The 26,287-nt window shown below is 63.6% G+C and overlaps 1 protein-coding gene across 1 annotated transcript; it reads right to left on the bottom strand.

Moving 5' to 3' along the window:
* Positions 1-648: 648 nt before the first annotated feature.
* On the bottom strand, positions 649-24,609 carry COL6A1 (collagen type VI alpha 1 chain). The gene is made up of 35 exons (XM_024239367.3): positions 24,266-24,609; positions 23,435-23,564; positions 21,730-21,930; positions 19,984-20,143; positions 19,598-19,726; positions 19,495-19,515; positions 19,175-19,195; positions 19,041-19,085; positions 17,931-17,984; positions 17,416-17,460; positions 17,290-17,316; positions 16,592-16,618; positions 16,455-16,499; positions 15,767-15,820; positions 15,550-15,612; positions 14,583-14,645; positions 14,438-14,491; positions 14,257-14,292; positions 13,846-13,908; positions 12,479-12,541; positions 9,405-9,467; positions 9,125-9,187; positions 8,716-8,766; positions 8,454-8,489; positions 7,930-7,992; positions 7,669-7,734; positions 7,195-7,230; positions 5,709-5,745; positions 5,338-5,346; positions 4,507-4,640; positions 3,833-3,942; positions 3,502-3,685; positions 3,193-3,376; positions 2,509-2,538; positions 649-2,263 (listed from the first exon to the last, which is right to left on the bottom strand). The coding sequence occupies exons 1-35, from the start codon at positions 24,360-24,362 to the stop codon at positions 1,641-1,643; spliced, it is 3,087 nt and encodes a 1,028-aa protein (XP_024095135.1). The 5' UTR covers positions 24,363-24,609; the 3' UTR covers positions 649-1,640.
* Between the last annotated feature and the right edge of the window lie 1,678 nt (positions 24,610-26,287).

Here is a 26,287-nt window from a genome sequence, read left to right as displayed (position 1 = left end):
CGGGGTCCCCGCAGGTGAAGGCCTTCAGGAAGCCCCACCCTCACCCTCGCCGCCCGTCCCTGCTGCCGTCCTCCAGCCCAGCCCTCGGCCGATCCTCTTAGTTCCCCAACGGCCCCCAGGAACAGCCGTGCACCCCGGATTCTGGGATTCAGGGGCCACGAACTTCTTTCTTTTGAGGATGAGCCCTCGCTGCCTCTGCCCTCCACCCTCTTCTTGCTCTGCCCCAAAGGTGGAGCCTCCCAGGACTTCTTCCTATGGGCCCTGCAGGATTTCAACTCCCCTTCCGAGCTCCCAGGGGTATTTCAGTACCAAGCCTAGAACCTGGGGCTGGCCTCTGTGGTTGACCTCGGTGGATGTGGCCAGCCCCAGCCCAATGAGGCCTGATCTGCTCCTGACCCCAAAGCCCAGGGTGTTGCCTCCTCAGCTCCTCTCTGTCCATAGGTGCAGCATGGTCTCCATGTCACCGACGCAGAGGCAGATAAGGGGCATGAATGTACAGCTGTAGCCAAGGGCAGCCCTGGTTCTGGCCTGGGACTGGTGGTGATGGGGGTTGGGAGTGAGACGCACGCACACGCCCCCAACCTCCTGTGACTGCTCCGTTGGGGCACACGGCAGGATTTTACTTTGTGGGGAAGATAACCACAGGGAGAGTAGTGAAAACCTTTATTTGGAACAGTCGGCGACATGGATATGGTTCAGAAAACACAGAAGGAGCAAAACTAACATGAACATAGAAAGGGGGCCTTTGATAAAACGTCGAACACATCACTGTTCTGAGGAAGGAGAGGTTTGCGTTGTTTCTAGTAAGACACAGCCCTCTGTGGCACCAAGGGGCTCTCATGTCCAGTCCAGGCCCCGGTCTCTGCGGGAGGGAGGAGCGGACGGGGTTAGCACCGTTAATCTCGAGGGTCTTGAGTGCAGCCAGCGCCCCTGCGAGTACTCTCTGAGGTCGGGGTCAGTGCTGGTCAGCAGCGGCCTCTAGGGCTGTGGGGCCGAGGTCCAGGCCGGTCAGCAGCAGGACCCTCAGGAGACGGGGCCGAGTCGCCGAGATTTATGTCTACAACGGCCTCCTGACCTTGGTTTCCCAAAATGAGACAGAGGCCAATGGCTGCCCCAAGCTGAGAAGAGCTTGCTTTGACTTTAACTGTAAAGTAACTGTTAGGTGAGGATTGGTGGGAAAAGCCAGCTATGGGGACAGAGGAGAGAGACAGGCTAGTGCTGCGGCACAGGACCCGAGAGGGCGTCTGGCTCAGGCTGGTGGGACGCAGCACAGAGGTGCCTAGGGAAGGAGCTGGGAAGGCAGGAGGGAGGGAGGGCAGGAGGGCAGGGCAGGAGAGCCCGGGGTGGGGAACCCAGGTGACGCCAGCTCAGGGCTGAGCCCCAGAGGGCCCTGCGCAGGTGACAATAGCTCAGGGCTGAGCCCCAGAGGGGCCTGCGCAGGTGATGCCAGCTCAGGGCTGAGCCCCGGAGGGCCCTGTGCAAAGCAGGCAGCAGCGTTGTGTCCTGGCTTTCCAAGTTTTTCCTTAAAAAAAATCTAGCGAATCTGGTTGGTCGGGAAAATTCACATCACATTTTACTCTGTTTAGTGATGAGTGGGGAGGGGTGGGAGGACAGGGTTTGGTGCCCGCTTGCGGGGCGGGCTAGCCCAGCGCCACCTTCCTGGAGACTGTCTGGTGGAAGACACCGCGGAGCAGGGCCTGGTAGCTGGGGACACGGAACAGGTGGCGCTCGCCGTAGGCCACGTCATACTCGGCCGTCTTGCCGGTGACCAGGACGCGGATGTGGGGCTCATTCACCTGGTGGCCCACAACCACCACGAAGATCTCGATGCCCGCCCGCTGGGCCTCCTGCACGGCCTTCTCAATGGCAGCGGGCGTGGCGCCCTGTGAGTTGCCATCTGAGAAGAGCAGCAGCCTCTTCTTAGCAGCGCCGGATGAGGCCTCGCGGTAGAAGCGGGTCACATAGCCCAGGGCATCGTTGACGTCGGTGGCGTCGTTGATAAAGCCCATGGCATCGACGGCACTGGCCAGGGCCGTGTAGTTCTGCAGGAACTGCAGCGACGCCCGCTCTGGCCGCTGCTGGCCCGTGCCGCTGTACTGTACCACTGCCACCCGCACATCGTGGGCGGGGTCCGTCCTGCCCGCTGTGAGGAAGCGCTCGGCCAGGCGCTTGGCGAAGCGCTTGGTGGTGTCAAAGTTGTGGCTGCCCACGCTGGCGGAGCCGTCCAGCAGGATGGTGATGTCAGCCGGGGAGGAGAACGTGACTGCGGGGCGGGGTGGGCAGCCATTAGCATGAGGCCCTCCCTGGTGATGCAGACGCAGTGGGCCGGCCAGAGGGCGTCTAAGCTCCCCAGAGAGGGCACAGCACGGTGGTGCTCAGCCACCGGAGTGAGCCATGCACCTACTCTCATGACCGCCAGGCCCTCCTCCCAGAGCCCCCTCCTCTCAGAGCCCCCGCCCCAGCCACGGTGCCCTCCTCCCGACATGTCCCGGCCGCCGAGGTACTCACTGGGGCAGGTGTAATCTGGACACTTCTTGTCTGTAAAAGAGAAAAGCCGTGCAGTGTGAGCCCACTGCTCCACCTATAACCCCTCAAGGAGATGTCGCAGGACCTCCAGGCCGAGCACAGGGGTGGCCATGCCCCCTGAGGTCACAGCGAGCTGGGAGGAGGCCTCTGGGACAGCCCCAGGCGGCCCCGTGCGCACCTACAGGGGTGGCCGTGCCCCCGGAGGTAACAGTGAGCTGGGAGGAGGCCTCTGGGACAGCCCTGGGTACCTGTGTGCACCTACGCAGATCTGGGACAGCCCTGGGTGGCCCCGTGCACACCTACGCGGCCCCGTGCGCACCCACGCAGATCTGGGCAGCCCTGGGCGCTCCTATGCAGATCTGGGACAGCCCCGGGCGGCCCCGTGTGCACCTACGCAGATCTGGGACGGCGCCGGGTGGCCCTGCGTGCACCTACGCAGATCTGGGACGGCCCCGGGCGGCCCTGTGCGCATCTACGCAGATCTGGGACGGCCCTGGGCGCCCCGCGTGCACCTACGCAGATCTGGGACGGCCCCTGAGTGCCCCGTGCGCACCTGCGCAGATCTGGGACAGCCCTGGGTGGCCCCGCGTGCACCTACGCAGATCTGAGACGGCCCGGGTGGCCCTGTGCGCACCTACGTAGATCTGGGACAGCCCCCGTGCGCACCTATGCAGATCTGGGCGGTGACATTCTTCAGGAAGGCGTCCTCCAGCAGCTCTGCGTAGTTCTCCTTGACCAGCGAGAGGCCGGGCCGGCCCTGGGACGGTGCCAGGCCTTGGCAAGAAATGACATTGAGCTGGTCGGAGCCTGGGACGAAGTCAAACACGTCTTTGATGCCCACTGAGACCACCTGTGGGGACAGACAGTATCGGTGTGGCGCAGCCTGCTCTGCCCTCGTCTTTCTGGGGACAAGGCCACCCTGGCTGGCTGGGCACCATAGGCGGGGCAGGTGCAGCCTGGGGGTGGCCACCCCACCTGGATGCCGGGGCTGCAGAGCACGTTGAGTGGTGTGGTGTCCCTCTGAGTGTCTGAGCGCCCGTCAGTGATGACCAGGGCGATGCGGTTGTTTGGGCTGGGCGGCAGCAGCTGGTCCCGCGTGTACTGCAGGGCCTCGCCGGTGAAGGTGCCGCCAGCCATCCACTGTAGGCTCTTGATGGCTCTGCACAGCAAAGGGCAGGAGGGGCCGGTTGGGGCCAGGCCTGCCGCGGGGCTGAGCCCACCTGGGATCAGGGGTCAGGGCTGACCCGCCGCGGGGCCAGGGGTCGGGGCGAGGGGTGGGAGGGTCCTGGCCGCGTGGGGCACTCACTCCTTGAGCTCCTGCACGTTCCTGATGCTGGGGCTGCGCAGGCTCACGTGCTCCTGCATCTGGCTGTGGCTGTACTGCACCACACCGGCGTATGACTGCCCTGGCTCGAACTGTGGGACGGGCACCGGGGTCAGGACGCGAGTGCTGCCCCAGGTCCGCATAAGCTTCCCAGGGGTGACTCTATTGGCTGCGGGTGCCCAGAGGGCGGCACAGCCCCCAGGACCTCAGGACCTGGGTCCCCTGCGATTGACTCCGGGTGCCCAGAGGGTGGCACAGCCCCCAGGACTTGGGTCCCCTGCGATTGGCTCCAGGTGCCCAGAGGGTGGCACAGCCCCCAGGACCTGCAAAGCAATCTTCCTTGGTGGATGAAGCCCTCCTGGGTTCTGTCCACGAGGGACAAGCCAACCCCCAGCACTCAGGACCCCAGACTACCGCCCTTCAAGGAGAGGGGGGATTCTCCCTCATCTAGGATGCCTGTGTAGAATGGGCCAGCCTCGCCAGGTGGAGCTGGAGGCCTGGACGGGCTGGCGCGTGCCTGGCATCCTCGTCACGAGCAGGGAAGTCAAAGGGATGCAGCGGTGGCCTCGGGAGGCTGAGGTCTGGCGCGGGCAGGAGCGGCCGGCAGGGCCGGGGTGCACCTGGGCTTGACAAAGCCGGGCGGGGCAAGGCCTCACCTTGACCAGCTCATCCCGGCTCAGCCGGTCAATGACTTTGACGACGAAGTCCTTGGCAATCTCGAAGTTCTGCAGGCCGATGCTCTCTGAGCTGTCCAGCACGAACAGGAGATCTATGGGGCCGCACTTGCATTCTGCAGGCGGGGGCGGTGTCAGCAGAGCACGCCCCTCCCCTCCACGCCCTGGCCCCTCCCCTCCACGCCCTGGCCCCTCCCCTCCACGCCCTGGCCCCTCCCCTCCACGCCCTGGCCCCTCCCCTCCACGCCCTGGCCCCTCCCCTCCACGCCCTGGCCCCTCCCCTCCACGCCCTTGCCCCGCCCCTCCACGCCCTGGCCCCTCCCCTCCACGCCCTGGCCCCTCCCCTCCACCGCCCTGGCCCCTCCCCTCCACCGCCCTGGCCCCTCCCCTCCACCGCCCTGGCCCCTCCTTGGCTGCCACGTCCTCGCTTGACACGTTGGGGTCTCCCGTGTCTCAGCCCCAGAAGAGCCCACCCCCTCCCATGGCCCCCTAACGGCCGCTCTGTCCGGCGGCTGGTCAGGGCGGGCGTTGCTCAGCCAGGCTAGGCGTGGGGCCTGTGGGCCGGAACGATGGCGCAGGGACCCCCCCAGCCTGCTCCTGGTTATTTCAGTTATGGGTGAAAGAGGGCGGGGCCCAGCCCAACACCCGGGAACCCTGCTGGCTTGGAGCAGGCCCCAGAGGGGGCGGGCAGGTGCAGGGAGCCGCGGGCGGGGACCAGGGTGCCACGTGCTGTCCTGCGACATGCGTGGGACCCAGGCCTCGCTCCCCCGCCCCCGGGATCCGTTCTCTCAGGAGCTAGAGCCAGGGTCTTACCACAGCAAGCTGAGGAGAAGAGAAAGAGTCAGTTAGACCAGTCAGGGCCGCGTCCTGCGCACGTCAGAAAGGCTCCTACTCTCGGGGCAGCCTCCGCCCTTCCCTGGCCTGCCTCCTTCACCGGCCTCCCCGCCTCCCCGGCCGCCCTCCTCACACGGCAGCTCTGCCCCGCACCGGGGACTCTCAGCCTGTGCGGGGACCCGGGGGCCTGGGAGGGCTTTGGAGGCCGGTAGGGGCTGGCTGAGGAGCCTCCTCAAGGATGTACCCACAGACCCAGACCCCCAACAGTGGAGAGACCCTTCTAGGAGTGGAACAGGCCAGGCTGGCGGCCCTGCTCTCCCTAACGAGGACGGCTTCTCAGAGATACTCACAGCACATTTTCATGATGATGTCCAAAATCTCGCATTCCTGGGGAGGGAGAGACGAGGGTACTGGGGCCATGGGCAGCCCCTCCCAGCGGGGACTGTGGGCTGCTGGGTCTCCAGATCACCCTCCCCGGAGCCCCCACAGGGCTGGGTTTGAGCAGGAGGTTCTTTGCAGGTGTGCCCTGCTCTGCCCACTACACCCCTGCTACTGGGCTGGACCCCTGACATGGCCACCTGTCTCCCCGTGGCCGTCACGGGTCCCCTCATGGTCCTCATGGGTACAGGTCCCCCCATGATCCTCACACGTCCCCCCATGATCCTCACACGTCCCATGATCCTCACACATCCCCCCATGATTCTCACACATCCCCCCCATGATCCTCACACGTCCCCCCATGATCCTCACACGTCCCCCATGATCCTCACACGTCCCATGATCCTCACACATCCCCCATGATCCTCACACGTCCCCCCATGATCCTCACACGTCCCCCCATGATCCTCACACGTCCCCCCATGATCCTCACACGTCCCCCATGATCCTCACACGTCTCCCCATGATCCTCACACGTCCCCCCATGATCCTCACACGTCCCCCCATGATCCTCACACGTCCCCCCATGATCCTCACACGTCCCATGATCCTCACACGTCCCCCCATGATCCTCACACGTCCCCCCATGATCCTCACACGTCCCCCATGATCCTCACACGTCCCATGATCCTCACACATCCCCCATGATCCTCACACGTCCCCCCATGATCCTCACACGTCCCCCCATGATCCTCACACGTCCCCCCATGATCCTCACACGTCCCCCATGATCCTCACACGTCTCCCCATGATCCTCACACGTCCCCCCATGATCCTCACACGTCCCCCCATGATCCTCACACGTCCCCCCATGATCCTCACACGTCCCATGATCCTCACACGTCCCCCCATGATCCTCACACGTCCCCCCATGATCCTCACACGTGTCCCATGATCCTCACACGTGTCCCATGATCCTCACACGTGTCCCATGATCCTCACACGTCCCCCCATGATCCTCACACGTCTCCCCATGATCCTCACACGTCCCATGATCCTCACACGTCCCATGATCCTCACACGTCCCCCCATGATCCTCACACGTCCCCCCATGATCCTCACACGTCCCATGATCCTCACACGTCCCCCCGTGATCCTCACACGTCCCCCCGTGATCCTCACACGTCCCCCCGTGATCCTCACACGTCCCCCCGTGATCCTCACACGTCCCCCCGTGATCCTCACACGTCCCCCCGTGATCCTCACACGTCCCCCCATGATCCTCACGGGTCCTCCCATGGCCGTCATGGGTCCCCAGGGCCTGGCACCAGCTCTTCTTCCACAACCCACCCCCACCTATGAGCAGGGTCTACAGGAGCGCCCACGGACAGGACCCACACCCCACGGGACGGAAGCTGCAGTGGTCACCCCCAGCAATGTTCACAGAGCCCCACTTACGTCCGGCCCAGGCGGTCCTGGGTGTCCTGGGGGTCCCTGTCCGAGAAACAGAGTAGAGGAGCTCTGAGGGTGAGGAGCCCACTGTGCTTCCTGAGCTGAGACAGCCCCTACCCCCAGGGCCCTGCCCCTCATCAAGCCCACCCCTGCCCGACCCCTCCCTACCCAGCCCCTCGTCCTCCAGTGAGGGTGCTGTGAGGGCAGCTGGGGCTTCGCACACCGGTGGTCCAGGTGGCCATCCCAGGTGGGCCCCACCCTGAGGACCCGCTGTGTCCCTGGGCTCGGCTCTGCTGCCCTGGCCACCACCTGGCCCTGGCGACCGGCACCTCCCATCCCCAGGGCCTCCCAGATGACGTGCTCCCCAAAATTCCCTCCCGCCGCCTCCCACTCTCCCAGCTTCTTCCAGCGTTCCCCAGCCCCAGCATCCAGCGTCCCAGGCACAGCCCACCGTGGCCTCACCCAGCCACATCCACCCACCTGGGGGCCCTCGGGACCCCGGTACCCCTTTGCTCCTTTGACTCCTCGGGGTGCAATGTCGTTGTTCTGGAAGGGAACAGCGTTGTGTCAACGGACCGTGCACCACCTGGGCATCTGCGCACCGGCCCCATCCACAGAGCATCCAGCAGCCGGGGCCCATGAGGCCTCCCCAAGCTGGTCCTGGTCCACTGCCCTTCGAGGGCCCAACCCTCCGTGGCTCAGGTGGACTGGGGGCTGGCCCTGCCTCCCATCCACACTTACATCATCTCCGGGGTCCCCGGCTTCCCCCTCGTCCCCCTTGAGGCCGGGGTAGCCCTTCGTGCCCTGTAGTGATGGGAGAGCACTTGGTTAACAAGGGTTTTATTTTGTTTTTAGGAAGCAGAAATTTTAAAATGAAAAAAATAAAGATAAGAGAGGCACTCTTCTCTTCCCTTCTCCCACCACACACATTTCCTGGGCTGGAGAAACTGGGTCCCGGAGTGGCCTAGGGAGCTGTGGGGCGGCCTCTGGGGCTGGGCCTGCCCTGCACACCGAGGGGAGATCGGTCACCGGGCAGTCAGGGCCGTGAGGGGATCGACAAGCCACACCACAGCAGGAGCCTCGCAGGGCCTGCTGGAGCTGATGCCGACTGGGGCTGTGGCCACAGACAGTGGGGCAGCCGTGGGTGCCTGTGTACCCTGTGTGTTTGCTCGGGAGCCTGTTTGCACATGTGTGTTCACACGTGCATGTCCCTGTGACTGTGAATGTGTGTGCCCACAGCCAGATGGAGGAGGGGGTGTACTCACGTTTATCCCGGGAGGGCCCCTGTTGCCCGGATACCCCTGTCACGGAAAAGCAGGGTAGTGATACCGGGTTCTGATTTGAGAGGAGAGGCTGTGAGGGGCGCACAGCAGAAGGGCCTGAGCTGACAGAATCCCGGCCATGGAATTCCTGGGCCAGTCGGCGGTCCTGGGGCCAGCCCGCCCACCCAAGAGTGCCCAGTCCACTAAAGAGGGCACCGCAGGCAGCTTGGGCATGTTCCTGTGGGCTCAGCCTCTGGACACTTACGGGGAAGCCAGGGAAGCCCTCGGTGCCATTTCCAGGGGGGCCGTCTTCTCCCTGGGGAAGCAGAGTAGCCGTCACCGTGCGAATCGGCCAGGCCTGGGATACCCACTGGCCAGCACAGGCCCGGGAGCACTGCACCCGCAGGGCCCCTCTGTCAGCCCAGAAGCCGGCTCCCTCCCCTGGGGCCACCCTGCTGGTCCCCGTGGACCCTGGGACCCGGATCTCGGGGCAGGAGGGGCCCTGCCAAGGGGGCCTCTGGCTCAGGTGCCAACTGTGGCCAGGAGCCAGTGATGCTGCGGGCGCTCCCGGCCCAGTCAGAGACCCTAGGCAGCTCCACAGTGTGGGGCTGGGGCTTCCCAGGGCCTCTGGCAGCCAGGCCTCCGCCCCAGGGCCCGAGCTGTTGGACACTCACCCTTTCACCCATCAGCCCGGGGTCTCCAGGGGGTCCGGCAGGTCCTGGGGCTCCTCTGGCACCCTGAGGAGGAAGAGGAGGCATGAGGGGAGCAGGCTCGGCATGGTGACCTTGGAGGGAAGCAGGGCCCTCCTGGGGCCGGGAGAGGTCCTGTCGGGAGCCAGGACATCCAGGGCCACAGAGTCCTCAGAGGACACGGGGCCAGCGCTGGGCAGACAGTGGGTTCTGGATCCTCAGGCCCCTCCTGGGTGGGCAGGCAAGGGTGGGGAGTGGGACTCACCTCGGACCCTGGGGGACCCTCATCGCCTCGGTAGCCTTTAGGTCCAATAGGGCCAGCCTCGCCCTGTAGAGAGATGGATGTTGCACGTTGGACCGCAGGCCTCACCCAGCCCTCAGGCCTGAGCCCTCCCTGACCCTAAGCTGAGGGTCTCAGACCGTGAGGCATCAGGGCCCCCAGGCTCCGGCCCCGGTCCCATCAGCGCAGGGGGAGAGCCAGGCCCACTCTTGGGTCTGACGAAAGGCCTGGGCACAAGTGTTGAAGCCCTTCAGTGGGCACCCGGCTGGTGCCTCAGGCCCCCACGGAGGGGTGAGGCTAAAGGTCCCCGGGCCGCAGACCACCTGCCCCTTCCCCTATCAGAGTGGCCCCAGACTGCCCTCCCTCATGGTCCCCTTTGGGCCTGGCCTGGTCCCCTTAGCCCACCCCCAACCGCAGGACCCTCTGTGGGCTGAGCCTGGACACCACCCTGCCCCCACCTGCACCTGAGGCTGTCTGTTGGACTTCCTTGGGTCCCCCACATCTCATGAGGACCACCTGTGGGGGTCTATTTCCAGAGCTGGCCCCAGCCCCCACCCTTGAGGGCCTGCTCCGTGGACAACTCCAGCAGCGAGTCCCTGCCCTTCCCAGTCTAGCCCAGGCACCCCAAGCACTTCCCAACGCGCCCAGCTGAGCCAAGAAGGTAGCCGTGTGCACACCGCCCGGCCCACCTGGCCCTGCTGGGCCCCAGCCATGAGCCTGGTCAGACGCCTGTCCCCGGCCTGTGGTTAGGCTGATGCTTCCCGATGAGGCCTGTCCGGTGGTTCAAATGTTTACAACTTCCCCACTACCAGACTTGGCCCATTCACCAGCCTGACCCGTGGCCTCCACCAGGCAGATAGGAGGCATCTAGTGTATTGCTCTCCCTACCCTGACCGTGCAAGCAACCAGGCCTGGCTGTGAAGCTCCTGCACCCTGCGTGGTCAAGGCCCCAGCAGTTAGGGCTGCACACTTGACTGGGGACTTTGCACACGGGCCTCAAGGAGGTCCAGAAGCCCACCAAACTTGGGGTTCACAGGGGTTAGTTTGGTACCCTGAGACCCTGCCTTGGGAACACGAAAAGGGGTCCAGGAGGAAGGATGGAAAGGAGGTCTCTGTGCCCTGGGCTAGGTGAGTGGGAGGCAGAAGGCCTGGACCTCACCACACACAGTCAGACTGTGCCACAGACAGCAGGAGGCCAGACTTGGCAGTTTCTGCAGAGCAGCTGCAGAGGTAGCTCACTGGGGGCACCTCCCGGGACCAGCCCTGAAGGCCCAACTGCTTCTGGCGTCCACACAGGGAGAGCCCCGTGCTGGGTGGGGTGGAGGGGAGGGGTAAGGCTGGCAAGGGCTGAGCAGGGAGGTGCCCAGAGCAAGGAGAGCCCAGAAGGCCAGCTGGGAGCCCAACGTCCCGATGGACAAATGTGGCTCCAAAGCCACCTATCCACACCCCAGGCCCTGAAAGGCCCCAGGGAGGCTCCAGGTGAACAAGTGCCTGCCTCGACCAGGCAACTGTGAGCCATGTGTCACATGGTGCCCTGGTCTCAGGCGTTGGGGGAAACCTCCTCCAGGACAGCAGCCTAGAGACTATTCCCAGACCCCCAGGCACGGGACCCACCAGCCCTGGAGGCCCTGCAGCCGGCCTGCTCACAGGACTGCCTCTCTTACCACAACCCTTTGAAAGTGGCTTTGTTTTTTTCTTATAGTGGCTATTAATTACTTTGAAAACTGAACACATAAAACAGGCAGGGTGTGGTCAGAATTCTCCAAGCAAGTCCTGGCCTCTGAACGCTCATTCCCACTGAGATTTTCAGCTACCAAGGTCTGGAGCCGCCTCCCAAGCCTGGAACGTGGCCCTGGGCCGTCCCCTCCCCACGACCTGCCACTGGCTGCATGGCCTCTTCCACGCACTGTGCCCTGTACTTGGCCCTGTCCTGGGTGACCACACGGGAGGTCAGATCAGCCTCAGGGCTGGAGCCCCGGGAGCTCAAAGAGCAAAGAGGATCAGAGGCTGAGGCCGTGCACTTCCCCAGGAAGGTGTCGGGAGCCCTTTCTGCCCGCCACAAGCGGCACGCAGGACCAGGTGGATGAACGGCCCAGACCCCGCCTGTCAAGCCCTGCCCTGGTCCTAATCTATGACACAGGTATTTTTAACAGCTGTGTAACACCTGTTGGCACCACAAAAGCACGATTTCACCTCGTGCACAGAAATACAAATGTGACTTGCACTGGGACGGCCTCTCCCATCTCCCTGGGTCTGAGGCCACGTCTTGCTGGACGTCTGAGACAGCTGCCCTGCCCAGGGTCTGGCCTTGTGCGCAGTGGGTGGGCAGCCGCGCACATGGAGCTGTAAGGTCGATTTGTCCACAGAAGCAGACAAGCTTGGGAGCACAGACTTGCTGTCTCCGGGCGTGACCGTGTGGAGGCCTTCCTGTCCCCGTGGGGCAGGTGAGCTCTGGGAGGATGCAATGGCCCAGCCCAGCCTGCGGGCAACACCACAGTGGAGTCACCATCGTGGCAGTCATCAGAATGGGGGAAGAAACAGAAAGCCGCGCGGCGTGCACAGCGATTCCAGAGGCTCGGAGAAGGGAATTTAGAATGAGATGAAAGTGCATTTTCATCCTGACACCCTGGGATTCTGGAAACTTCCATAGCCTCACACTCCCCAGTTGACCTCCAGCCACAGTCATGCCTGGCTCCTGACCCAGAAAAACAAATGCTGACCAAGCTCCCAGTGTCTCCCAGGGGCTCCAACACCTCTTCCTCACTGTGAGGCACCCTTGCCCCAGAAGGGCCCCCAGACAGCGCTTCTCCACCTAGGGCTGAGCGTCTCAGCGTCAGGCCCCCGGGCGCTGGGCCTGCTCTCACCAATCCACACCAGCCCGGCCCAGGCTGCGCCTCAGCCCCCTGCAGCTGGCTCCCACACAGGGACACCCCCAAGATCTACGGGAACAGACGCCCTCAAACGGAAATGAACAGACCCCCGGTGCGTGAGCTGCTGGAGCACTTCTACCTCCAAAACCCGAATTGGCCAATGCCCCCCAACCCCACAGGGCTTCCTACCGGGTCTCCAGGGACACCAACAGGGCCTTCTCTTCCCTGATCACCCTGCGGGCCAGCTTCACCCTGAGGAGAAACGAGCTGTGAGTGCGGAGCTGGGCCATCCTTGGGGAGGACGGCTGCCCAGGCACGCTGGGAGCCAGAGTGTGCTGTCCAGGTGGTCACTGGGCTGTTCCGGCCTTCCCTCCCCGCACAGCCCCTTCCTGGCCTCGCCAAGCGTTTCCTCGGCCCACGTGTGTGGCCATCAGCGTGGCTGGCTATCTTCATTCAGGAGGCCGGCGGCTCCTCCTGGGGCCCCAGAGGCATCCCTGCGTGCATCCCTGCTTCTCCAGCGAGCTGCGCGGACCCGGCAAGTGTTTGTAGCCACGGACTTGTGGCCCGCCGGGAAGCTGGAGCTGTGTGGCTGGCCCCTCCTCTGGGCTCTGCCTGGCTGTCAGTCTCATTTCCTGATCTCAGAGGACGGGGCCTGGAAAGCGGACTCAGTCACTAAGTCACACGATCCCTGCTTTGACGTCCCCCCGACCCCTCCATGGGGGCCGTGCGCTTCTGGGGAGCTCCCAGGGAGGAGGTCAGAAATCCCCCACCCCCCACTGGGGAGCCAAATCCCTCGGTGGAGGCGACTCTGGCCCCAGCTCAGCTCTCCGGCCCTGCTGGAGCCCCGCCCGTGTCACAGCACACGACAGCTGCATGTCCTGATTCTCGGACAAGGGAGCACCCGGGGGCGCTGCCTCTGAGGCTTGGCGGCTCGGCTGGGCACACCAGGGCATTCTCTCCCCCTCACTCTGCCCGCCAGGCCCTGGCTCTCCCTGAGCCGAGCGGGACTGAGACGCCCAGAGTCTGCCAGCTGCCCCGCCCCGGGTCCAGCACAGCTTTCCCAGCAAGTCACAGGGACAGAGAAGGGCCTGTGCTTCTGCACCCTGAGGCTGGGCTGTGGGGTGGCCTCTGAGGCCGCCAGCATCTCAGTTTTGGGATGAGTTTTCCATGTCAAGACTTCCCAGGCAGGCGCCCTGCAGGCCTAGCTTCCCGTCTGGGGTTCTGACCCAACTTCCTCACGCTGGGAATTTTAACAAAGGAAAATTATTCCAAAGAAGAACCCAAGCTCGGATGCAGAAACGTGGCCGCTGCCTGGTGGCAAAGTGAGCACCGGGCCCACAGGCAACGCCTTCACGCGAAACAGGTCCCAGCATCAGGCACGTGGCTGGGCGCCGGCTTCAGGGGCTGCCCTCCCTGACGGCGTGGGGATGGGCTGGCCACGTCGAGGGGCCACGGGGGCTTCGTGACGTGTCCTGTGGCTCCGGAGGCCTAACCCAGCCCCAGCATCCGCCTGCCCTTTCCTGGGGTGGGTCCCAGGTCCAGGAACTGTGACTCACAGGGTCTCCTCTTGGTCCCCGCGTGCCTGGGGTCCCCTGTGGTCCTCCCTCTCCAGGGCCGCCCTGAGTGGAGAGACACGGAGGGGAGAAGCCTCAGCTGCTGGAACTCACACCCAGCTGGGGTGGGGCTTGAGGCCTGTCCTGGGCCGACTCCTCCAGCAGCACCCCTGGGAGGGGCCACTCCCCACCACATGCCCCACAGTTCCAGAGGCCGGAGTCTCCTGGTTCCCCAGGTCCCACCCGCTCCGAGACTGTGGGAAGAGGCGTCCTGGATGTGTGGGTGAAGAAACCCACTTGTCTTGGGCAGGAGGCCGTGGCTCTCAGTGCTGGGAGGGCCAGACTGGGCCACAGAGCCCACGTCCACAGCTACACGGTGAGGGCAACAGCGCAGGCTGCCTCTGCCCCACTCACCCGCTCCCCGGGGGCACCGTCAGGTCCTGGGTTCCCCTGGGATGAAGAGAAGCAGACGCCAGCGTTAGTCCGGTGGACACCCTGCATTTGGTCTCAGGGACGTGGAGCAGACCCCGAGCAAAGAGGATCAGAGGCTGAGGCCGTGCACTTCCCCAGGAAGGTGTCGGGAGCCCTCACTCACCTCGTCGCCCGCCTCTCCTTTCTCTCCGGGGGGCCCAGGCTCTCCCGGCTGGCCCTGTGGGGAACAAAGGTAGAAAAGTCGCTCCATCTCCTTGACCCTCCCTGGGCCCATGCCTGGCATCTGTGGGGGCTGTGCACCTCCTCACCTCGTCTCCAGGTGGTCCCGAGCTCCCTGGTCTCCCTGCCTCCCCGTCAGCTCCAGGTTCGCCCTGGGGAAGACCCGGGGAGTCACACACGCTCGCAGGGGTGTGCACCAGGGGTGCGGCCGTCAGAGGCCACAGCCAGGGCCTCTCACCCAAACTTCAGGCCTCTCCCTCTGACCAACACCTTCTGAGCCCGGACCCCCCAGCACCCTCAGCCATCCAGAACCCTGCACAAAAACCTCCTGGAATGTTCCAGCCTTGTTCCCTGTGAGGCCCAACCAAGGGCCATCTTGTCTAAGGGGCAGGACTCGGTTCCCATATAGAGAAGGCACAGCTTTGCCAGGCTGGCAAATTGGCAAAGTCAAATCTAGGGCCTGGAAGATATTCTGGGAACTTGAAGATGAGATTTCAAAACCGTCTGCTGGGTTCTAGGAGCTCGTCTGGGAACGTGTGGGGTGGGGTCAGCGTTCGCCCTTGTCTTCCCCAGCCCTTCCGGCTTCAACAAAGAAACTCCAGAGAAAACACCAGCAACGGGAGACTCAGCTTGAAGTCAGACGAAAAAGCTCCTTCTCCCGCCTCGCGCTCCCGCTCACTTGCCGCCCTCAGTGCCACCCAGCCCATTCTCAGTTCTGAGAGCCATTCTGGGCTGCGGCTTGCAGGCTGGGAGTGACATGGTGGGGTCCCATCTGCGCTGAGCGAGCGGCAGGTGCGGGGGACAGAATGGCAGAGGCCTGAAGGCCCTCGGGCTGCAGGGAAGGCTCCGGGCGGGAGCGCCACGGCAGCTGTCCCCACGGTGGGCACTGTCCCCGCCGCTCTCCTGCCTGCCTCCAGCCTCCACCAGCTCCTCCCCTCTGAGGCCGCACGGGTGGCCGACATGCTCGGACCAGGACTTGCTTCCAGGAGCGGTTTCCGATTCAGCGCTTGGCCAACCGTGAAGGCCCTGGCCCTCCAGGGGCCGCGAGTCACTCACCTTTTCTCCTTTCAGTCCAAAGGCGCCAGGGTCTCCCTTGGGGCCGGGGGGTCCTTGAATGCCCTGGAGAGAAGAGGGCAGCATGACACCACCGGCAGAGGCCACCGCGGCCTTTGGCAGCAGCCCCGGACCACTCAGACAGAAGTCAAAACTGAGTCCACACGAGGTGCTGCCAACAGCGCTAGTCTTAAAATATCAGTGAGAGGAAGTGACTTACATCAAACCCGGGCGAGCCCTTGCAGCCTGGCAGGCCTGGGTACCCCATCTCCCCCTGGAAAGAGAAAGAAAACCAGAAAATCTGACGGCTAAGTGGGTGAACTGAGGCCAATCACCTGTCAGATTTTGCACCCTCCACGCCCTCCCTGGAAAGCCCCGCCTAGCAGACACCCCCCTGGGGTCACCTTCACACTGTCCACCCCACTCCTCCCTGTCCCTCCTGCCGCAGTCACCTCACCCCATCCCTCCCCATCCTTCCCCTGGTCACCTTCACACTGTCCACCCCATCCCTCCCCATTCCTCCTCATCCCTCCTCATCCCTCCCTGGATCACCTTCATGCCGTCCACTCCGTCCCTCCCCATCCTGCCCACCCCTCCTCATCCCTCCCCGGTCACCTTCACGCCGTCCACTCCGTCCCTCCCCACCCCTCCTCATCCCTCCCCGGATCACCTTCACGCCGTCCACTCCGTCCCTCCCATCCCTCCTCATCCCTCCCCGGATCACCTTCACGCCGTCCACTCCGTCCCTCCCCATCCCCTCCTCATCCCTCCCCGGATCACCTTCACGCCGTCCACTCTGTCCCTCCCCATCCCTCCCCATCCCTCCTCATCCCTCCCCAGATCACCTTCACGCCGTCCACTCCGTCCCTCCCCATCCCGCCCACCCCTCCTCATCCCTCCCCAGTCACCTTCACGCCGTCCACCCCGTCGATGCCACGCTTGCCCTTCTCTCCCTGCGAGGCGGGAAAACGAAGGCAGGAGTCAGATGCAGGTCAGACATGCTGCTGTGGGGGCAGAACTCCCCCCTCCCAGCACCCACACTCACCTTGTAGCCCTTGGGTCCCCTGGAGCCCTGCGGAGACAGGAAGGGGGTGTGATGTGGTGTTTGGGGTGGGGAGGGCAGAGCAAGCCTGGCTTAGGCCCGCGAGAGGCAGGGGCTTGGGTGCCCCCAACCCGAGGGGGCAACATCACTGCTGAGAATCATGGGGACTGACAGTGATGGGGAGGGGCCGCTCTGCAGAGGGTAACCGCCCGGGGGACCCCCTCTCCGCAGAGGGTAACCGCCGGGGGGACCCCCGCTCCGCAGAGGGTAACCGCCCGGGGGACCCCTGATCCGCAGAGGGTAACCGCCCGGGGGACCCCCGCTCCACAGAGGGTAACCGCCGGGGGGACCCCCGATCCGCAGAGGTAACCGCCCGGAGGACCCCCGCTCCGCAGAGGGTAACCGCCCGGGGGACCCCCGCTCCGCAGAGGGTAACTGCCCGGGGCAGCCCCACTCTGGGGTGGGGTGAAAGTGACACAGGCGCCTTTGCTGGGCACCTGGGTGGCTGTCCTTGTCCTTCCAGACAAGGATAAGGGGTGGTGCAAGGGACCAAGGACAGGGGACTGCCAGGGGTGGTGCAGCGGGTCTGTTGGGCACGTGGTCTCCTGTCGGGGACACTGTCCTCATCCCCGGGGACACCCTTGTCCAGGATGGTGCATCTGCGCCTGGAGAGACCAGCTCCGAGGTCGAGCCTCACTCACCTTCTCCCCACGACTCCCTTTTTCTCCCTACACACCCAGCGGAAGAAGAGGAAGAGGAAGGCTTGTTAGTGCTGTGCAGGTCTGAGGGCACCACTGGGCTCAGGCCAGGAAAGGGGGGGCACGTACCTTCATCCCCTGGTACCCAACAGGTCCGAGGTCCCCGGGTCTTCCCTGGAACACAGGAGGAGATGGTGAGACACCCCTGGAGGAGCAGGGGCAGGGGCCAGTCCCACCCAGCCCCACACCCCTCCCTCCAGCCCAGGCCTGGTCAGCCCGAGAGAGCGGCCCTGCAGCATGGGGCCCATGGTGCCGAGGGGCTCCAAGGTGGAGCTGGGGGAGGGAAGTCTATGGATAGGATTTGGGCCAAGGAGCCACGGCAGAGGCCTCGGACGGTGCCGGCCTGAGCACCCTGGGCCACCTCCCCACCCAGCCCCTCCCTGGCAGGGGGGCTCAGGGGCTGCCTGGGGGGCTGTGTGGAAGGATGGCTGGGCTGTGGCCCCTCCAGGCCTGCTCCCACCCACAAGGAACAGGCAGCGTGAGTTTGGCACTCAGAACCCAGCCACTCTTCTGGAAGTTTCCGAGGCCTAGTCGTTCCCCGCCTCCAGCTTCTTAGGGCCCCCACCCCACAGTCAGGCACTCACAGGATCTCCAGCTTCTCCCTTTTCTCCTGGGAGCCCCGGCTTGCCTCGTTCTCCCTGGAACACAAAACAGGTCAAGGTTGGGGGCAGCCCCGTTTCTTTCTAAAAAGCTGACTCACAAAACAGGTTTTTAAAAAGATGCTTCATCCAGCCTTCAGGGATCACAGGGCTTTAAAGCACCTTCCCCATCACTCCCGGTCAGCCTGAGTCTGGGAGCTCCAGCCCGCATGCCAGCTCCCCCCACTCCCTGCCTCCGTTGCTGTCTGCTCGGCTTTGCTGACCCCCAGGCACAGGTGGGAGGGACATGTAACACAGAAGCCCCCCAGGGCCATGGCTCGACCCCCAGGAAATGGCCATGGGACTCGGGCCCACAGCTGCTGGGTTTGGTGGTTTTTAGGAGAAGCCAGAAATCTGAGGTCCATGAGCAGCCTCATGGCAAGTTGTAATTATCAGCAGCTAATTCTAACATTTAAGGTCATCCTGTGTGAGCCACACACGACCAGGATCCCCACATTCTCACCCTCTGACCCCCAGAAAGGTCCTTCTCCTGAGCAGAGTGAGGCTGAGGGCAGGGCGGAGACACCCTCAGAAGCCCCCAGCGCCCCTGGAACAGCCCACACCCTGCATAGCCCAGAGCCTGCCTGCTGGACCCTCGCCATCCCCTCCACCTGGACCCTCCTAACACCGCCGGGGCAGCCCACACCCTGCACGGCCGGAGCCTGCCTGCTGGACCCTTGCCGTCCCCTCCATCTGGACCCCCGCCGTCCCCTCCATCTGGACCCCCGCCGTCCCCTCCATCTGGAGCCCCGCCGTCCCCTCCATCTGGAGCCCCGCCGTCCCCTCCATCTGGACCCCCGCCGTCCCCTCCATCTGGACCCCCGCCGTCCCCTCCATCTGGATCCCCGCCGTCCCCTCCATCTGGACCCCCGCCGTCCCCTCCATCTGGACCCCCGCCGTCCCCTCCATCTGGACCCCCGCCGTCCCCTCCATCTGGAACCCCGCCATCCCCTCCGGATCTTCATGGTGGATTTGGGTGCCCAAGAGGCTTTGGTCCCGCCACCCCCACTCCCAGGCCCCACAACACACATGGGAGGAGCAGGGGTGACCACTCACCTCGAAGCCGGGGTCGCCCCGGAGCCCCGGAGGTCCTCTTGCAGGCTGCAAGGCAGAGGGGATGGTCAGCCAGGACCCCAGACTCAGGTTCCCAGGGTGCAGTGCGCAGGGTCAGGGGTGGGGGGCACACTCACCTGGCATTCGAAGGAGCAGCACTGTGGGGGGAAGGCATGGAGACGAGTCAGTGGGAAAGCCACGGACATACGCCTGGGACACAGGGTGACATGCGACCCAGACACATGGGCAGAAAGACACATGGGTGGACACACAGGGAGACACATGTCCCAGACACACGGGCAGACACACGGACAGACACACAGGTACACACGCAGGGGACATGTGTCCCGGGCACATGGGCGGATATGCATAGGGACACGCGTCCTGAACACACAGGTGGACGCGTGGGTGGACGTGTGCGGACTCACGGCTGGGGGCTGGTGGGGAGGGCTCTTACCACTTGCTCCACGTTATTTTTCTGAAAAGAGAAATGGAAACGTAGAATTACTTTCCACCTGGGGCCGCCGCGGGCCTCCCTGTCTCCCGGGCAGGGGCCTCACGATCATGTCCACGATGGTGTCGATGGTCTGGCTGATAGCCTCCTCTGCGTCGCGGCTCTGGCCCCAGTCAGCCGCCGTGAAGTTGCGCCGGTATGTGTGGTCCGTGGCGATGATGCTCAGACGCGGCTCCTGGGGGCAGTGTTCAGGGTGGGCTGAGCAGGGCTGGGACCCCTGATGGCCGGGGCCGCTTCCCACAGGGCCAGAGGGGAGGCTGGGCTGGGGTGCTCCAGGCTCCTCAGCAGGAGGGGCTGGCCTCTCAGGGGCAAGGGTGGCCGGCTGGAGAACCCACACCCTCCCGAGGACCAAAACACGGTCCCAGCTGCCGGGGGCCTTGCAGCCGCCACTCCATGTGGTTGGGGGCATCTGCGGGGCAGGCTGGTGCCTACCAGGTGGTCGGGTGTGATGGCCACCGAGAAGACTTTGACGCCCAGGTGCTTAGCCTCGTTCACAGCATCCTCCAGCCCCCCACAGGGCTCCTTGTAGCCCTCCAGGGGGTGCCCGTCGGTCACCACAATCAGGTACTTATTCTCCTTCAGGTGGGAGCCCCTGGACAGGAGAGGGCAGCGTGAGACCTCCAGACTAGGTGGGGGAACTGGAGGGAGACCCAAGCCTGTCTGGGAGGTGCTGGTCCCTGTCTCACTGGGAGGAGCTGCTTCTCTTTGCTGATCCTGGCTATACAGTGGGGATTACTAAAAAGAACCTCACAATGGGAAATAACGCTCTGTGGGTCTCATTTTTCTAAACTGCTTTGGAAAATCCACGCCCTCCCAGGAGAGGCACCCATGACCCCAAAGGAGGCTCAGTTCCTGGGGTGCCCTGGGGCGCAAAGCCCCTGACCAGTGAGTGGAGGCTGAGAGCGGCAGGGAGCATGCCCCTCCGAGATGCCCGCCGCGTCTACCCACAAGCTGCCTCAACTCAAGGCTGCTCGGTCACCGTGGCTCTTGCAGGAAATGGGTGTGATGAGCAAACAACTGGGCGATCCCAGAGTGCCCCAAATCCAACCCCCTGAAAGGGAAAGTGGGAGCAGCAGGAAGGAGGGCAGCATCGCGGGGACGCTGATGGGGACGCTGAGCATCTCAGCCAGAAGGGTGAGCTCATTTAGGAGGAGTCGTGTCTGTCTGTGGCTTCCACGGGGGGCCGCACTCTCACGTGCGCAGCCACGTCCCCCACGCACCCCCTGCAGACAGCAGACGACTTCCTGCAACTCCAAGTCCCCCAGGTCCCAGCTTGGCACCAACTCTGGAGGGAAGTGGGCACAACCATTGGAAAGGGAATGTCCGGCCCACACCGGCCGTGTGGTCCTCCGAGACCGACCTCGGGGAGAGGCTCTCCCCACACCCCCCGCAACTCCTGGCTGGACAGGGCAGCCTCGGGGACCCCCACTGTGATCCTGAGGCCTCGTGAAGGGCTGGGTGTGGGGAGGCCACGTTCCCCTCCAGACACTGCGGGGTTTGCGGCCCCTGCGTCCCCACAGCTGGACATTGGGATGAGAGGAAACCCCTCAGTCCAGAAAAACCCCAAGAAAGCGCGTGCTTCGGGTCTGATGAGTTTGTTTCAGTGATCCTAGCCCTGCTTGGTGTTGCTGCCGTGGGGAAAACCACCCCGTCTCTCTTCAGTCTCAGTCTCTCTGCCTCTGTTTCCGGTCTCTCTGTCTCTGTCTGTTTCTGTCTCTGTTTCTCTCTGTCTCTGCCTGCCTGTCTCGGTCCCTCTGTCTTTGTCTCTCTTTGTCTCTGTCTCTCTCTGTCTCTGTCTCTCTCTGTCTCTGTTTGTCTCTGTCTCTGTCTGCCTGTCTCGGTCCCTCTGTCTCTCTCTGTCTCTGTCTCTCTCTGTCTCTGTCTCCCTCTGTGTCTGTTTCTCCCTGTTTCTGTTTCTCTCTGTCTCTGTCTCTCTCTGTCTCTGTCTCCCTCTGTGTCTGTTTCTCCCTGTTTCTGTTTCTCTCTGTCTCTGTCTGTCTCCGTCTCTCTCTGTCTCTGTCACTTTCCTGCCCACAAAGTGGGTCAGGGAGGCCCTGCAGCCTCCAAGAGAACAGGGAGGCTGCAGCTGAAGCCGCACAGGGACCCCAGGCCAACCCCAGCCCAGGCTGGGTACCACACGTGAGAGCTGGCGTGGGCAGGAGGCCGGGGGCCACTCACCCCACGAGGAGCTGCTCCAGCCCCTTCTTGATGGCGCAGTCGGTGTAGGTGCCCTTCCCAAAATACTTGACTGCATCCACACTGCTTTTGAGGGCGTCGCGGCCGCCAGGCATGCGCGTGAGGCCTTGGATGATCTCCACCTCGTCACTGTAGTGCAGCGCACCTGCGTTCCACACCAGGTTTCGGTCACAGCGGTAGTACCTGCCAGAAACAGGCACGGCGGGCATGAGGTGGGTGGCCCCTGGCGCCATCGCTGCTGGTCCCAGGGCGCATCGTCACCCAGATGGACAGGCTGCCCCACCCTGGCTGTGGCTGACACACAGCTGGACTTGCCCTGTGGCCCTGAGGCTGGCCCTCCTGGAAGGCTGTGCAGGCAGGTGTGGCCAGCAAGCGACCTGCGCCCCGATCCCCCGGGCCCTCAGACCAGGAGCCCTGAGCGTGTGGCCCTGCTGGGGTGGGGTCCCTGGGCCTGCAGTGGGGCAGCATGACAGTGGGGGAAGGAGGCACCCGGGGGGTCTGAGCAGCCCCCTCGCTGCCCCCGGAGCACCTGAGCCTGAGGCTCTCAGGGGTCTGCTCTGCCCCAGCCTGGGGTGGGCCCACCTCTGCCCCACCCACCCTCCCACCCATTTAGCAGAGTGACCACGGCGCCTGCAGGAATGCCAGTGGCAGCGATGTGGGGATGACTCCGCCCCATTTCACAGGTGGGAAACTGAGTCACGGGGAGCCTGAGTAAAGGCAACAAGGGTGACTCGGGGGACGCTGGGCCACGCGGCCGCCCCTCCCCGGTGCCATCCACAGCCAGAGCCCTCCACACACTGCCGCATGGGCCTGGCCATGTCCACTAAGCTCAGGGTTTCTGGTACCAATGGTTCCTGCTGGACACGGTGTGGGCTGGAAGGTCCACCCTGCTGTTACCGGCAGCCTCTGACTGTGCCCCTTCTGGTGGCGGGAGGCTCCGGCCCAGCAGCCAGTCAGCAGGGTCAAGGAAGACTGGGGGGTCCTACGCCGGCTAAGCTGTGTCCCAATTGCCAGGGCCCATCTCAGTGGGGGAGCCCCGTTCTACATGCCCCCCTCAACAGCCCTGTGCACCCACGGGACGGACTCCCCTCTCCCCCCCAGTCTGTCCTCGGCCACACGCACAGATGGAGGAACGTGGAGCAGAGGGTGCCATATCCCAAGCCCAGAACCAAGCCTGGGGGCCCTGGGGCTACAGAGCAACACCCCTCCTGGCCCCTGAGTCAGGGACCTTCAGAACGTGGGATCCGGGACCCAGGTAGAGGCTCTCACTGCCCACCGAATGAACCAGGGTCCAGGTGGTTAGTGAGGGGCTCCCGCGCACCAGGCAGGACTGCATGGCTGGGCCAATGCACTGAGCCCTCTCGGTCAGCCTGCGTGAGCCTCTCTTCCCTACATCTCAGCCTCACTGTCACCTCGGCCCTGCTAAACAGGTGCCACCCCTGCGAGCAGGGTCTCAAACCAGCTCACTCTGGAGGGCGCCGGGAGGGGCCCCGGCCTCACTCTGGAGGGCGCCGGGAGGGGCTCCGGCCTCACTCTGGAGGGCGCCGGGAGGGGCTCTGGTCAGGGCAACGCTCGCCCTTCTTAGAGGGGAGGTTGAGGCCATCACACTGGTGGTCCCCTGGGCCCCCACCCCTCCCTCCAAGAGGCCCAGAAGCACAGGGGGAAGGTCATGGGGTATCCCTCCTACCTGTCCCTCAGGTTGTCGATGAAGCGCTTGGTGAAGGACTTGACTTTGTCCACGAGGGCCCCGTAGGGCTTCAGCCTCAGGGCCACACTCTCAGAGGTGTCCAGCACAAAGAACAGGTCCACGGGGCAGTCTGGCCGAAGATGGAGGAGGGGGGCCTTCAAGCTCTCGCCCCATTCCCCGAATCTCTGCTGGGCCTGCCCTCCCGGCCAGCCCAGTGCCTGCAGCACAGACCCCCAGGCCTGGAGAGGCTCTCCCGGGAAAAGGCAGCAGGATGTCCCTCGGTGGGGACGGTGGGGAGGGGGTGGAGTGAGAGACCCCAAACCGCTCCTGTGCCCCGAGGGGAGTCAGAAAGCTTCACAACCTCCCCCGAAGGGCAGGGCGTCCCCGGGACAGGACTGGACAAGTGAGACCTCACGTGAAGGTTTCTCGCTGGATTCAGAACCAGCAGCCGCACGAATTATTCTAGAACGGGGCTGGGGGCCCTGCGTCTGGACTCACTGCCAGGTGAGGGGTCAAACGGATTCACGGCTCGACGGCGCTCACGGAGCGCTGAGACAGCCGCGCACCAGCTCCCCCTCGCCAGGGAGCCCCTCCGGAGCTGCCTGCCGTCCGTCCCCGCTGAGAATGCTGAATGCTGACCCTCTAGGGGCCCCCGCCAAGGCCTGGTGGGGCAGAGCTGGGCGCTGCAGCCGCCCCGAGCGGGGAGTGGGGCTCAGGGGCTCCAGGCCCCCAATCTGCAGTTCCACGGGTGGGAAGGGACCCCGCGCATCTGGCCCTGGCCGGCAGCAAAGAGCGGGGGGTCTGGAGCCTCCACCCCCAGCCACCACTCACCCTGGAAGGCCACCGCCCTCGGGGTCTCCGGCTCATCCTGCGCGGCCGTCCAGCAGGCCTGCAGCAGCAGGGGCAGCAGAGCACGGGCCGCCCTCATGTCTCGGGCCTGCGGTCACCACACAGCGCGCCAGGGCAGGGTGGGCCGCCGACGACCGGAGACCGAGGCTGTCTGCAGCTCCCAGCCAGAGTGAGAGCGGAGGGCGGGAGGGCCAGGAGGGGAGGGCCGGGCGGGGCGGGGAGGAGCTGGCCCGGTGAGTCACCGCCTCCTTGCTGGGGTCCCTCCCTCCGGAACCGGCAGCAGCTCTGAGCCCAGGGCCCCGCCGGCTGTGGCTGGAGAAGGCGGTTTCCCTGGCTGGCTCGCCGTGGCCTGCAGTTCAGTTCCTGTGTTGGGGGGACGACACTGCAGCAGGCTGAATCGAATGTCTGAAAACGAGCGTGTCACCCAGAGAGAGTTCCTTGAAACATTTTTTGGTTGTTTCCAATCCAAACGTCTCCATGTGGGACGCACGGGCAGGCTCACTCGCCTCTTCCCACCAACCGCCTCCTACAGAGGACCTCCCCGTGAGCTGAATCGTTGCTTTATCAGATCTCCGCGTTCTTTTTTCACGTAAATATTTCTTCACAGTGTAGTCAGATACGTATTTGCCAAAGATATTTCAGTTTGTACCGTGGGAAAACAAAGTTGCTCACAATATAGTTGTTATATGTGTGTGTGGAGAGAGAGAGACAGAGAGAGAGAGAGAGAGAGACACAGAGAGACAGAGACAGAGAGACAGAGACAGAGAGACAGACAGAGACAGAGACAGAGACAGAGAGACACAGAGACAGAGGAGAGACAAGAGACAGAGAGACAGAGACAGAGAGACAGACAGAGACAGAGAGAGACACAGAGAGACAGAGACAGAGAGACAGGAGAGACAGAGACAGAGAGACAGAGAGAGAGAGAGACAGAGAGACAGACAGAGAGAGACGGAGAGACAGAGACAGAGAACAAGAGAGGCAGAGAGACAGAAAAAGACAGAGACAGAGAGAGAGACAGAGAGCAAGTGAGACAGAGAGACAGAGACAGAGGGAGGGAGACAGAGAGAGAGACACAGAGACAGAGACAGAGAGAGAGACAGAGAGAGACAGAGAGAGAGAGGAGAGAGGGGCTGTCCCTGATATCACCGGGGGGTGGGCTCCAGATGTGGCCAGACGCATCCCTGGCCCATAGAAGGTTCCAGAAGAGCTTTCCCAAAGCTGGAGCTGCTGACACTTGCCTAACACCAGCCTAAATGTCTTATAATTTTAAAACATACACAAATTGTTCATACCAAAAACCATGTTAAAGAAACATTTGAAAAAACCTTTAAAATTCATACTTAATTCCACAACTCCACAGTGACTATTCTTGGATTGCCTTCAATATTTTCCCCACACCTACTTTACAGAAGTTGTAAACTACTTCTCCTTGTCCTCCTCCTCCTTCTTCTTCTTTTTCTTCTTATTATCTAAGGTGCTCACTCTGTCATCCAGGCTGGAATGTAGTGGCCTCATCACAGCTCACTGCAGCCTCAATCTCCTGGGTTCAGGTGATCCTTCCACCTCAGCCTCCCGAGTAGCTGGGATCACAGGCACGTGCCACCATACCCAGCTAATTTTGTATGTTTTGTAGAGATGGGGGTCTCACGATGTTGCCCAGGCTGGTCTCAAACTCCTGGACTCAAGTGGTCCTCCTGCCTCGGCCTCCGAAAGTGCTGGGATTACAGGCATGAGCCACCGTGCCTGGCCTTGTACACTTACTGTACAGGCAATTTACCTGCCACTGATGTCATCCACACTGTGGGGCTGAGGTTTGGTGCTGCCTGCTTCGAGCTGTGGCGCCAGCCTCTGGGCTCCTGACTCAAGCACAGGGGGCTTCAGGACCTCTGTGTTCTCTTGGCCTCTCCCAGTCTGAGCTGTTTTATCTGCAAGGAGTGCTTGCAGATTTGGGAAAGGAAATAGGAACACGTTGTGTAAGCAAACACCAAGAACACAGCATTC

Source organism: Pongo abelii, chromosome 22, assembly GCF_028885655.2.
Source record: "Pongo abelii isolate AG06213 chromosome 22, NHGRI_mPonAbe1-v2.0_pri, whole genome shotgun sequence".
In the NCBI taxonomy this organism is placed as follows: domain Eukaryota; kingdom Metazoa; phylum Chordata; class Mammalia; order Primates; family Hominidae; genus Pongo; species Pongo abelii.
Note: the sequence above shows the minus strand (reverse complement) of the source record. Positions and strands in the feature narration are given on the sequence as shown.

Excerpts from the sequence above, each read along its gene's own strand:
- COL6A1 (XM_024239367.3), bottom strand. The coding sequence starts at position 24,362 with ATGAGGGCGGCCCGTGCTCTGCTGCCCCTGCTGCTGCAGGCCTGCTGG. Across the intron at positions 16,619-17,289 it reads AAGGGAGTCGTGGGGAGAAG|GGCTCCAGGGGACCCAAGGG; the intron begins GTGAGTGAGGCT and ends CTGTCTCCGCAG. Across the intron at positions 14,646-15,549 it reads TTGGACTGAAAGGAGAAAAG|GGCGAACCTGGAGCTGACGG; the intron begins GTGAGTGACTCG and ends GGTCTTCCCCAG.